Genomic DNA, 13,910 nt, shown 5'->3' on the forward strand with positions numbered 1-13,910 from the left:
GGCAATTTCACGGGAGCCAAGGTGCAGATCCACGTGGACTTGGATGCAAAACCCGTCCATCATAAAGCTTGGGCAGTTCAGTATATGATGTGGGAGAAGGTCGAAATCGAACTGGACAGATTCCAGCGTGGAAGGATCATATCACCGGTTGAATTTAATGAATGGGCCAGCCCCATTGTTCCTGTGCTGAAAAGTGATGGCACAGTCAGAATCTGTGGAGACTACAAGGCTACGATCAACAGGATTTCGAAACAGGATCAGTACCCATTACCGAAGGCTGATGACTTGTTTGCAATTCTAGCCAGGGGGAAGTCATTCACCAAACTGGACTTGACGTCGGCCTACATGACACAGGAGCTGTTTATTTATCACAGGTGCCCTTTTGGAATTCGCTCGGCTGCAGCAATATTTCAGAGGAACATGGAGAGTCTACTGAAGTCCGTTCCCAGAACCGTTGTGTTCCAAGATGAGATCTTGATCACAAGTCGTGACTTCGAGGAACATCTGAACAACCTGGAAGAGGATCGACATCGTCTGGACAAAGTAGGACTCCGACTGAAACGCTCGAAATGCGTCTTCATGGCACCAGAGGTCGAATTCCTGGGGAGGAATGTCGCTGCTGACTGCATCAGGCCCATGGACGCGAAAACGAAGGCCATCAAGAATGCACCCAAGCCACAGAATGTGACAGAGCTGCGTTCGTTCCTGGGTCTACTCAACTACTTCGGTAACTTCCTGCCTAAATTGAGCACCTTATTAGAACCACTGCACATGCTGCTAAGAAAAGGGGACAACTGGGTGTGGGGTGCGTCTCAAGACAAAGTTTTTGAGAAAGCCACTAATCTGCTTTGCTCTAACAAGCTGCTGGTACATTATGACTCGTAAACATTTAGTATTGGCCTGTGATGCTTCGTCATATGGAATTGGTTGTGTACTCCAACAAGTTAATGAGTCGGGTAAACTTCAACCAGTCGTGTATGCTTCAAAAAGTTTGTCTAAAGTGGAAAGAGCCTACAGCATGGTAGAGAAAGAAGCACTAGCCTGTGTGTATGGGGTAAAAAAGATGCATCAGTACCTGTTTGGTCTTCGGTTTTAACTGGAGACAAATCACAGGCCGCTCATTTCACTGTTCTCTGAAAACAAAGGTATCAATACCAGTGCTTCATCCTGCATCCAGAGGTGGGCGCTGACATTATCCGCTTATGATTATGTCATTCGCCATAGACCTGGCACCGAGAATTATGCCGATGCTTTGAGCCGTCTGCCGTTGCCCACACCGGAGGTGGAAACGCCACAACCGGCAGACCTATTGTTAGTTATGGATGCTTTTGAGAGTGAAGGAACCCCTGTCACGGCTCAACAAGCTGAAACCTGGACCAGCCAGGACCCGATTTTATCGGTGGTGAAGAGTTGCATCCTCAAAGGTGATTTGTCTGCCATACCCAAGCAAATGTGCGAGGAGACCAAACCTTACATTCGTCACAAAGACGAACTGTCTATTCAGTCGGATTATACACTGTGGGGCAATCGTATTGTTATGCCCAAGAAAGGGAGAGAGAAATTTGTACGTGAACTACATAGCACACATCCCGGCATTGTAATGATGAAAGCCATCGCCAGGTCTCCTGTATGGTGGCCGGGAATTGACTCAGCTGGAATCATGTGTGCATCAGTGCAACACTTGCATGCAGCTCAGCAAAGCACCAGCAGAATCGCCACTGAGTCTGTGGTTGTGGCTGTCTAAACCATGGTTCAGGATCCACATAGTCTTTGCAGGTCCCTTCCTGGGGAAGATGTTTTTAGTTGTGGTGGATACATATTCAAAGTGGATAGAGTGTATAATCATGTCATCCAGCACATCCACAGCTACCATTGAGAATCTGTGTCATGTTCGCGACACATGGTCTGCCTGACATCGTTGTTAGCGACAACGGATCGTGCTTCACCAGTCAGGAGTTTCAAGAGTTCATGAAACTCAGTGGTATCAAACATGTAAGGTCACAGCACCATTCAAACCTGCATCCAATGGGCAAACAGAATGTACTGTCCAAATCATAAAGCAGAGTATGAAGCGAATAACCCAAGGGTCACTGCAGACCCGCCTGTCATGCATACTGCTTAGTTACAGGACAAGACCACATGCTTACCGGGGTCTCGCCTGCTGAACTAATGATGAAGAGAGGTCTTAAGACCAAGCTATCTCTTGTACACCCTGACTTGAATAATCATGTTGAATATAGAAGACAAAGTCAGCAAGGGTATCACGATCACGCAGCTGTGTCACGTAATATTTCTGTAAATGATCCTGTATATGTTCTGAATTATAGTCAGGGTCCCAAGTGGATCGTTGGTACTATCTGTTGCCCTCCTTGGCCATGAGTATATATTGTCAAGCTCAAAAATGGGCAAACATGCAGGAAATATATGGATCAGACAAAGCTGCGGCAAACAGACGAACCGGAACAGTTGGCGGAAGAGACAATCGACGACCAACCAACCTACCCCCAGTCATCAGAGGACTCAGTGGCCATCAGTGAATCGGGACTTTCAATCACTGACATGTTCAATGAAAATGGACTTTCAATCCATGACATGGCCATTGCCACTCCCACCAGGTCAGCCACCCAGCCACCAGTCACAACAGACTCTGAACATTCACCCAAGGCTGGAGTTGAACTGAGACAGTCAACCCGGGAGCGTAAAACGCCGGATCGTCTCAATTTGTAAAAGACTGTGTTAATATCTCAGAGGGGGATATGTCATGAATGTACTTTTGGCGTCACTGTTGGAGGCCATTGGGCTGTAAGCATATGTGTGCAGCCCAAGTATAAAAGACCAGCCATTTTGTATATCAGTCACTTTGAGCCTTAATAAAGCAGAGCCAAAGTCATACCTTTTGGAGTTAAACAGTACTCAGTCTAACAGTTATTGCATACATAGCACCTTTATTCTCTTATCACTCAAAAATCTGTCTATCTCCGCCTTAAATATATTTAAAGACACAGCTTCCACAGCTCTCTGGGGCAGAGAATTCCATAGATTTACAATCCTCAGAGAAGAAATTCCTCCTCATCTCAATTTTAAATAAGGCGGCCCCTTATTCTGAGACTATGTCTCCTTGTTTTAGTTTCCCCTATGAGTGGAAATACCTACCCTCTCTGCATCCACCTTGTCGAGCCCCCTCATTATCTTATATGTTTTGATAAGATCACCTCTCATTCATTTGAACTCTAATGTATATAGGCGCAACCTATCTTCCTAAGTCAACCCGCTCATCTCCAGAATCAACCTAATGAACCTTCTCTGAACAGCCTCCAATGCAAGTATATCCTTCCTTAAATACAGAGATCAAAACTGTACGCAGTACTCCAGATGTGGCCTCATCAATACCCTGTACAGTTGTAGCAGGACTTCTCTGCTTTTATACTCTATCCCCCTTGCAATAAAGGCCAACATTCCATTTGCCTTCCTGATTACTTGCTGTACCTGCATACTTGTGTTTCATGCACAAGGAGCCAAAGTGGATAACCTCGCATTTTCCCATGTTATATTCCATCTGCCAAATTTTTGTCCACTCACTTAGCCTCTCTATATCCCTTTGCAGATGTTTTGTGTCCTCCTCACAATTTGCTTTTTCACCCATCTTTGTATCATCAGCAAACTTGGCTACATTAAACTTGGTCCCTTCATCTAAGTCATTAATATAAATTGTAAATATTTGAGGACCCAGCACCGATCCCTGCGGCACCCTACTAGTCACTGTTTGCCAACCGGAAAATGACCCATTTATCCCGATTCTCTGTTTTCTGTTAGTTAACCAATCCTTGAATTGTTCAGCAGGCCAGGGCCATTGGAGGGAGCAGCGTGCAGCGGCCCGCCTCGGAAATCGGCGCGGTCCCAGCCTGCAAGACCATCAGCAGGAGGGCGAAGGCTGCGAAGTCAGGTCGCTGATTGCAGTGCGGGCACGCACAGCAGGAGGAGCGAAGGAGCGACAAGAGTTCGTCGAGGGATGTGATCAGGACCCAGGAGAGGTGTGAGTTTGGGGCTCAGAGGAGGCAAGGGCCCAAGGTTAGAGAATGGGCCAGCCCACACTGCGATATGTGTGCAAGCTGGGTCCGTGCAGCAGAGCTGGTCTCCAGTGCGCGCTGGGTCCGTGCAGCAGAGCTGATCTCCAGTTGTTTTGGTTAATCCTTGCCACTGGACCAAGACCTAGCTCTGTCAAGCCCATGTGGTGGCTGTTTTATAACGGCCACCGCATGTTAAAAAAATCCACGCACAGGTAATCCACAACCTTCAAGATGTAGTTCGGGATCTGGAATAATAGTTCGGGATCTGGAACATTGAAACACCTGTGAACTCATCCTATTTTGGCGTGGAAGCAAGTCATCCTCGCTTCGAGGGACTGCCTATGATGATGGATATCCATGTTAATATATTACCCCCAACCCCGCAAACTTTTATCTTGTGCAGTAACCTTTTATGTGGCACCTTATCGAATGCCTTCTGGAAATCCAAATACACCACATCCATTGGTTCCCCCTTATCTACCCTGTTCGTTACATCCTCAAAGAACTCCAGCAAATTTGTCAAACATAATTTCCCTTTCAGAAAACCATGCTGACTCTGCTTTATTGAATTATGCTTTTCCAAATGTCCTGCTGCTGCTTCCTTAATAATGGACTCCAGCATTTTCCCAACGACAGATGTTAGACTAACTGGTCTGTAGTTTCCTGCTTATTGTCTGCCTTTTTTTTAAAATAGGGGCGTTACATTTGCGGTTTTCCAATCTGCTGGGACCACCCCAGGATCCAGGGAATTTTGGTAGATTACAACCAAGGCATCCACTATCTCTGCAGCCACTTCTTTTAAGACCCTAGGATGTAAGCCATCAGGTCCAGGGGACTTGTCCGCCTCTGGTCCCATTATTTTACCGAGTACTGCCTCTTTAGTGATAGTGATTGTATCCTCCCTACCTATAGCCCTTTGATTATCCACTATTGGAATGTTTTTAGTATCTTCTACCATCAAGACTGATACAAAATATTTGTTCAAAGTCTTTGCCATTTCCCTGTTTTCCCCATTATTAATTCCCCAGTCTCATCCTCTAGGGGACCAACATTTACTTTAGCCACTCTTTTTTCCTTTTTATGTACCTATAGAAACTCACTATCTGTATATTTTGTGCTAGTTTACTTTCATAATCTATCTTTACCAATCTTTATCATTTTTTTAGCCATTCTTTGCTGGCTTTTAAAAGTTTCCCAATCCTCTGGCCTCCCACTAGTCTTGGCCATATTGTATGCCCTTGTTTTCAATTTGATACCATCCCTTATTTTCTTAGTTAGCCACCGATGGTTATCATTTCTCTTACAGTCCATCAGGTCACTACTGTCTGTACTGTAGTTGGTGGTCCATCTTCTGACTTTTGAATTAACTTGGGGTTTTCTCAGGCTCTAAAACAAAAAGCAAAATGCAGGTTCTGGGAATTTTGAAATGAAAACAAAAAATGCTCGAAACACTCAGCAGGTCAAGTAGCATCTGTGTAGAAAGGAAGGTATAGGGTTAACATTTCAGTAGTTCTGACAGAAAGTCAGTGACCTGAAACGCTAATCTTTCCTTCCTTTCTCTACAGATGCGGCCCGACCTGCTGAGTGTTCCCAACAGTTTATTTTTTCTTCAGGCTCTGTCCTCTTTCCATTCAGCCCTCGTGTGGAACAAGCTTGGGGAGTAGAATGGCCTAGCCCTGTTCCTATGTTCCATTCTGTTCCTTCTTCACATCAATGACCTCCATTCATCATGAACATCATGCAACAAATTTGAATTTCTTTGCTTTGTTTTATTTATAACTGAAGAAGTAGATGGTTATTGTGATCTTAGATATAATTGGTATGTTGATTTTAAAATGCAGTAAGCAGAAAAGTTTTCTCTTGTCTGAAATTGACATTGTCTGATAGAGGCCCAGTTTTGAGCTGCTAGTTCTATTCTTAATCTGTCTCACTTGGCGATGCCACATGACATGATGGAGGATGTCCTTTGTGTAAATATTCCATTCTTGGCACAGTGCCACACGGACTGGATCTTTGTGCATCTATCTGTCACCGTAAGTGGTAAATTTAAAAACAACTATGGAGGCACAAAAGGCATCTCTAGGCAAATCCTGACCCATTGGCAAAGTAGATGTGCTGCTGTATGATATGGTTACAAGGCGGTTGTGTTACAATTATTTTCCCTTTTTAGTGCTCCAGTGCATCAGACCTTGCAGGATGTGGTAGCCAGACACAGTGCTATGTACATTACTCATTGGACCTAGTAAAAGATGTGTGAGAAGACTGCAACCTTTAATAATTTTGGAAAGCTAAGACTATCCAACAGTATTATATACCAGGTAGATGGTCCAAGATTCCATGCCACAAAGAGTTGCATGTTAACCGAATCTATGTTTACTGCTGGCCATGCCAAGCCCTATCACAGCCTTCCAAATCGTTTGTTGCTTCTCAAACCTAGCCATGTTCCAGCATAGCACAGAGTCAAGCTGCAACTCACAAGTGAAAGTGTTTTTTAAGACTTTCACGCATCAAATTGTAGTACAACTTAGGTGCATGATGCATGGTCAGTTAATGACATTCAAGATGGGCTGTAAGCTGTACGTCTTTCTGTTCATGCGTACGAGGATATAGAAATATGCAGACTTAACAACTTAGGGCTTTTTTAATCAGAACAATACAGATTATGGAGCAATATGATGGAATTTAAAATTATGAAAAGATAGAACAGGGTAGATAGAAGCAAAATAATTTTTCCAATCGTTGAAGGGTCCAGAATGGGCGGTGATGTACAGGTTGAAATGTAAGAGATTTCGAATGCAGAGCAAGTGAAATTTCTTTACAGACGAGTTGAGGCTTGGAAGAGTTAGTGGTTGAGGCAGAAACTATATCAACATTGAAGATCAGATTGGAGAAGTGGAGGAAGGAAGAGGAGATATGGGATTAGGGCAGGCAAATGGGATTAGGACTATTTGCTCAAATGTAGGGTAAATACTCACATGGACTGGTTGGGACAAATGTGATGTTTCCATGTTGTAACTTCTGTGTATTTCTATGACACTCAATACAAGAAAACAGACCTGAACTGAAGAAGGGATCAGAAATTGCAAGCCCTTGACTCCGTGGAATAGACCACCCTGAACATCCTTTAAATATAGGATTATGGAATAGGGAAGGTGAATCAGCACGACAAATACCACCCTGCTCCTGTCCCACGCCACACTCACTACCACACAGGTGTATAGTCAGCACATGTAGTATATTACAAGGCAAGTTATGTTTGAAGGTGTCTTCTCCAGCCAGTATTCTGTCTTTTTAGCTCTTGAAGAGCAGTCTGGCAGCACTGCCAAGAAGCAGTACACAGTTCTTGGGGTCACTTTCTTCAATGTTTGCCATCATTAGCATATCTGCACATTCCCAAGAATAACCATTTAGTGAATTTGAGAAGGTAGCATTGGGTGAGTTACCATGCTTAGGTGAGAAGGAGCACGTGTTGGTAATAGAGGAGAAGCAAAAACAGGATGGCACATGGTTATCATGAATGGTCGCTGTACTTTATCAAAGGCAGCAATGTAGTGATATTAGGCAGCCACTGTCATGCTCCTGTTGCTCTTCAGTAGGAAATGCAGCAGTCAAGTATTTGATACATGTGTGGCTACTGCATTAGCTTATACATCAATGTTAACTTGGAATGAGCCAAAGGCAGAAAAGTTGAGGGTAGTAGTGACCTTGACTGCCATTGGGTAGTGCGATGCTTATGTTGCAAATTGGGTGATGGTGTTATTGCAGCAGATGACAAAGCTCTGCAACTGGCTTCCTGCTTATAGAATATAATACCTGCTATCGCACACCAGTGAATACTGCTTCAATCAAGATTTGGATCTCCACTGCTGCTGGAAGAAAATAACCATCTGAATTTAACCAATTAGCTGTGAAAAATACCAGTCTCTGGATCAGATTATCCAATAATCCATTTCATATTGTACCGTGGAAGTTTACAGCACAGCGGAGGCCACTTGACCTATTGTGTCTGTGCTGTCTCTATGTTAGAACAATCCAAAATTTATCCCGGTCTCTCCCCATTGCCCTTAATCTTCCTTTGCTTCAAATATTTAATCCAAATCTCCCTTAAAAGATGCAATGGTCTGTGCATTTCATGCTCAACAACACTCATCTGTGTAAAGACATTTCTCCTATCTGCTCTCCTTAATGGCAATTTTAAATTGATGACCCCTCAGTACTGACTTTTTCTATACAATTGGTCACTTCTCCAAAAAAACTATTACATTTGACATGCCTTTAATAAACCTGCCTGTCTTTGATTAACCCTTGCATTTCGAAATGCTCACATTTTGGCCCAGAATTTGCAAGCAGCAGAAAAGTGAAGGCTGCTGGCTCTGAAGTACGCTCCACACAAGGATCTCGCAATCCCTATGTTAAGAACTTCGGGTTTTCTGACCTTGAATTCAATTCAACAGAATTTAATAGGAATCCCCTTGTACAAGCTGCTGTAACAGGCAGTCTAAGCAACCAATCAAAAGATAGAATTCTCACAAACAGCGAACAAGGAAATAAGTAAGCCCTTAAAATTCTAACTTTTTTAAATGGTTAGAGAGAGCAAAAGAAAGACTGGGGTTCCCACATGGGGAAAAGGCAACCCTGAACTAAAAATGCACAAACTTAAAAAAAAACTTGTTAAAAACATTTTTGAAAAGATTCTTAAAAATTGTAATTTTTATTAAAGTGGACAATTTCACACTGCACAAAAAGTAAAATTAGTTTTCCAGGCCCTTACATTTATTTAGCAGTCAATACGCTGTTAAATCCCCAGTTACACCTAATCCCTTTGGGTCTAACTTTTAGTGGGGAATTTAGCAGCGTATTTACTGCAGAAGAGCCAAATTTTTTGTCACCTTCAATGTTTTACAAGATTTCACTGATTGCCAGCTCTGTGGGGTGGGGGTGGGGGTGGTGTGGGCTGGGGGGGCGGGGGCGGAGGCACAGTACAGCCTGTTTCAGAGCTGTCATTGACAGACCGCAAATTTGGAACTTCTAGCATAGAGACAGTTCACCGTCATACTGCCGCTAACTCACGGCCTTTGGCCCCTATTTTCCACTTGTTGGATTTTTGGCACCCGCGCATGTTAATGTACGATTTTTTTTTTGTATACGTTCGCGCCAGAAAAGAAAATTGAGACTTTCGCCAAACAAATATTTGAATTTGGCGCCGTGCTCTCCAAAGTTGTCTGGGGGGAGGTGGGGAGCGGAGCTTCAAGTCTGCTCTAAAAACTCTCTGTGCATGCGCGAAAAAAGATCACCTCTTTGTGATCAGATTGTTTTTCCTGTTGTGATTGGATCGTGCTGGCTGGATCTTTCTGCAATTTAATTTTTAGCATTAAAGCCTGCTGAGAGAGAAGTGGAAGAGGAATTCAAAGGACAAGGAGAAGGAAGGGCTGTTTGATTTCTCCCACATGAAGTGGTATCCCTGGTAGATATCATTTAGAGGAAATGTGATCTGCTGGCAACTCAAGGGGAAAAGCAAAAAAAAGTAAAACCTGCTACAATGGCTCAACGTGGGATGATGTTGCTGTAGAGTACAATGCAGTAGCCATCACCCGGAGAATCGGTGGGGAGCTGAAAAAGAAGTGGCAGGATCTAGGACAGGTAGTTAAAGTATGGTGTGTGTGTGTGTGTGTGTGTGTGTGTCAGTCAGTCAGTCAGTCACCGGGGGGCCGTGAACAGACAGGGCTAAGGGTAGAGGCATCAGGGCGGACAAGAGGGGCACTATGCCCTCGTATTCGTTGAATAAGGGGAGGAGAGATATTTGTTTCTTGCTGTTACTTGTTTTGTTAATTGAAAAGTTTGATACAATAAAGTTTTGTTAATTGAAAATGTTAGTTTGCGAGAAGTTTAAGTTTGATACATGTTAATTGAAAATTTTAAAGTTTGATATTTCTTCATTGAAAAGTTAAGTTTGATACAAAATATTTTATTGAAGTGAACACTCAGGCAGAAAAATGTTCACGGATTAGCCGCTGACACAAGTCTCTAGCAATGGCTATAGGTGCCCTTGCTCGCCCCGTCCCCCTCCGCCGTCGTCCTGCGGCTTGAAGTGGTTCCTTCTCCTGCTGCTGGTCCTCCTCCTCCTCGTCGGTCTCCTCCAAATCCTCATCCCTCCTTCTCCCCTCAGGAAGATCTTCAATGTCCAGTACCTGTCCCCTCACGATGGCCAAGTTGTGCAGCATGCAGCACACGACAGTGAACTGAGCGACGTGGTGAAGGGAGTATTGCAGGTAGCCTCCAGAGTGGTCCAGGAATCGGAAACGCTGCTTTAAAATGCCAATTGTCTTCTCTATGATGTTTCGTTTCGTTACGTGGGACATATTGTACTGACGCTCTTCCTCCGTACGGGGTTTGCGTAGGGGGGTCATAAGCCAAGTGGCAAGCCCGTAACCTTTGTCCCCGAGCAACCAGTTCTGCCCTTCTGGCAGCTCCTGAAACATCGCAGATATAACACTCTCATGTAGGATGAAAGCATTATGGATGCTACCGGGATATTTGGCATTCCACTGCCACGATCTGCTGCAGATCATCGCACACCAGCTGCACGTTTAGGGAGTGAAACCCTTTCCTGTTGCAGTAAACTTTGGAATCTTCCAAGGGTGCTCTCAAGGCTATGTGGGTACAGTCAATTGCATTCTGTACCTTGGGGAAGCCAGTAATTCTGGAGAACCCCACAACCCTGTCTCTCATTGCTTGTGTGGTCATAGGAAAAGTGATGAACTGGTTCCTTTTGGCATACAGTGCAGCAATGGGTGGCGTGCTGCAAGATTGAGCATATGTCCCCAGTTGAAGCTTGAAATTATCTCGTAGCATAGAAGGCAAGTGCCGGTGTTGCCTTTACTTCTACAGGTAGGGCAGTCCTTTCACTTCTTGGCCGTATGTCTGCCCTGATTAGTTGGCAGATCTCAGTGATGACCTCCTTTCTGAATCGCAGCCTGTGAACACAGTCTGCCTCACTGGTATCAGCACTCTCCCTATAGACTCGCTGAGGGCAAGGGCTCCTCCTCATCAGTCTGTCTCCCCGGTATCGCCATCAAATTATTCGTCACCTCTGCATGGCATGTATGGCCAATGCCCTTATCACATCAGGCATGCTAAAAATTGCACCCATTATTATTGTTATTGTGCAGATAAATAGTTAAATCACTGACACCTTTCCTCTATGTTTCCCACCACAAGGCTGGGTGACGCCCTTGATCGGACCACACCCTGATCTGCGCATGCGTTTGTTTGTTTGTACAGTGATTTTCTTGGGTCACCTGTGACGAATGGTGATTTATAGCTTGCTTCTGTGCCTGTGCACAAAATGTCCCGTTTTGGATGCTGACCAAGCTCGAGGCACGGGTCGAAGGAGTGCCAGCCGGGCAGGATCGCAAACTCGGCCAGACAAAGGCACAACAACTCGACGCTCTGCTTCACAAGCAGCCCGGGATGTGGTGCTCGTGCCCATCCGAGCTTGCGATCCTGCCCGGCTGGCACTCCATCGACCCATGCCTGGAGCTTGGTCAGCAACAATTGTGTTGGGGTGGACAATCGCAATTTGGGTGAAAAAGAACCCAGCTGGACTGAGTTATTTCAGTTCTGGCCGAAAAAATTATATATTTGTATTTTACATTGCCTCGCTCCAAAAAACTCGGAAATTTCAGAGTACCCTGTCAAAAAAAAATCCATGCATTTGTACTTTATTTTGTCTTCTTTTGCCTGGCCCCAATGTCATTTTGTGCGCCGTGCCAAGTTCACAGAAGGTTTTTTCTTTCGGGGCTTTTGGGCTGTGTGCGCACTGAAAAAAAATCGTGGACAGCCAAAATCGCCAAACTGCACAAAAACGCGCCCGATCCCGTTTTCACTCATGTCTGCGCCAAAAATGTTTAAACTGGCGCACATGGTCGGCACTGGTGTACAAATGTTGTCGAAAGTTGGAAACTGAGGATTTCATGCCAAAAAATGGCGCACACCAAAATAACGGTGCACAATTGTGGCAAAAATAGGGGCATTTGTTTGGGTTCTAACAGTTCATTACAGTCTTTGTCCCTTTGAAAGTATTTTAGGCTACTTAGTATTTTAATGTTTCCCATTCATCACTTGACAACTGGACTTTCCTCTTTCTCTGCCCAGACAGATTTAAACTAATTTGACCATATCCTAACTCGCACCTAGTCCCATTCGCCCATCACCTATGTACTCGCTAACCTACATTGGCTCCTGATCCAGCAATGCCTCGATTTTTGAAATTCTCATCCTTTTTTTCAAATCCCTCCGTGGTCTTGTCCCTCCCTATCTCTGTAGCCTCCTCCGGCCTTGCAACCCTCTGAGATCTCTGTGCTCCTCCAATTCTGGTCTCTTGTGCATCCCCAATTTTCATTGCTCCACCAGTGGCGGCTGTGCTTTCAGATGCCCAGTCCCAAAGCTCAGGAATTCTCTCTCTAAACCTCTCCATCCCTTTCCCTCCTTTTTTAAGACATTCCTTAAAATTGACGTCTTTGACCAAGCTTTCGGTCACCTGTCTTAATGTCTCATTATGTGGCTTGGTGTCAAATTTTGTTTGATAACAGTCCTGTGAAGTGTCTCGGAATGTTTTACTCCATTAAAGACGCTAGATACATTGATTGTTGTTGTAGATGAGGGCTTCAAACATGTTGGGCTAGAAATGGACTTTGTGCAATGGTGTAAAATGGGTAATAGCGAATCGGCAGCCTACTTTACATCTCTCCTGACTTTTATTTCCATCAGTGGCTTCCATTCAGCACACCTGGGGAAGGAAATTTTTGAGAGTCATTACTGGGAACCAGCTGAAGAGCAGCCATGTGCAACATAATCAGTGATTATTAAAGAGACCGTACATCACAATTAAAAGCCACTGATTTGTCTTGATTACCTTGTGTTCTCCTGTGTAGTTACTTGAAAGGCATGTACTCATTCGGATTGATGGAGACAAACTTTTATGACCTGGCAGAAAAAACAGCCAAAGAGGTAAGTGATAATTAAAACATATCGCTATAAGTAAGTCAGCAGGGTGTTATTTTGGTGTCATGTTATATTCATCACATCGGTGATGGTGACTATCTGTTGTAACATAGAAACATAGAAAATAGGTGCAGGAGTAGGCCATTCGGCCCTTCGAGCCTGCACCACCATTCAATAAGATCATGGCTGATCATTCACCTCAGTTCCCGTTTCCCGCTTTCTCCCCATACCTCTTGATCCCTTTAGCCGTAAGGGCCATATCTAACTCCTGCTTGAATATATCCAATGAACTGGCATCAACAATTCTCTGCAATAGAGAATTCCACAGGTTAACAACTCTCTGAATGAAGAATTTTCTCCTCATCTCAGTCCTAAATGGCTTACCCCTTATCCTTAGACTGTGACCCGTGCTTCTGGACTTCCCCAACATCGGGAACATTCTTCCTGCATCTAACCTGTCCAGTCCTGTCAGAATTTTATCTGTCTCTGAGATCCTCTCTCATCCTTCTAAACTCCAGTGAATACAGGCCCGGTTGATTTAGTCTCTCCTCATATGTCAGTCCTGCCATCCCGGGAATCAGTCTGGTGAACCTTCGCTGCACTCCCTCAATAGCAAGAACGTCCTTCCTCAGATTAGGAGACCAAAACTGAACACAATATTCCAGATGAGGCCTCACCAAGGCCCTGTACAACTGCAGTAAGCCCTCCTTGCTCCTATACTCAAATCCCCTAGCTATGAAGGCCAACATACCATTTGCCGCCTTCACTGACTGCTGTACCTGCATACCAACTTTCAATGACTGATGTACCACGACACCCAGGTCTCGTTGGACCTCCCCT

General features: G+C 44.5%; 1 protein-coding gene and 1 long non-coding RNA gene across 4 annotated transcripts in view; one reads left to right on the forward strand and one right to left on the reverse strand.

Annotated features, from left to right (window-relative positions):
- ttc38 (tetratricopeptide repeat domain 38) overlaps positions 1-13,910 on the forward strand; it is a 94,812-nt gene that overhangs the window by 35,821 nt on the left and 45,081 nt on the right. For all 3 annotated transcript variants that reach the window (XM_070900498.1, XM_070900500.1, XM_070900499.1), the window contains exon 6: positions 13,001-13,076. In XM_070900498.1, the coding sequence (XP_070756599.1) occupies positions 13,001-13,076 (76 nt within the window). The remainder of the gene's footprint in view (positions 1-13,000; positions 13,077-13,910) is intronic.
- Positions 12,713-13,910, reverse strand: part of LOC139280798 (uncharacterized) — a 36,301-nt gene continuing 35,103 nt past the window's right edge. Inside the window, exons 3-4 of the long non-coding RNA XR_011596768.1 lie at positions 12,982-13,052; positions 12,713-12,855 (exon numbers count right to left, since the gene is read on the reverse strand). This is a non-coding gene — a long non-coding RNA (uncharacterized lncRNA). The remainder of the gene's footprint in view (positions 12,856-12,981; positions 13,053-13,910) is intronic.

Source organism: Pristiophorus japonicus, chromosome 15 (assembly GCF_044704955.1).
Source record: "Pristiophorus japonicus isolate sPriJap1 chromosome 15, sPriJap1.hap1, whole genome shotgun sequence".
Classification (NCBI taxonomy): Eukaryota; Metazoa; Chordata; class Chondrichthyes; family Pristiophoridae; genus Pristiophorus; species Pristiophorus japonicus.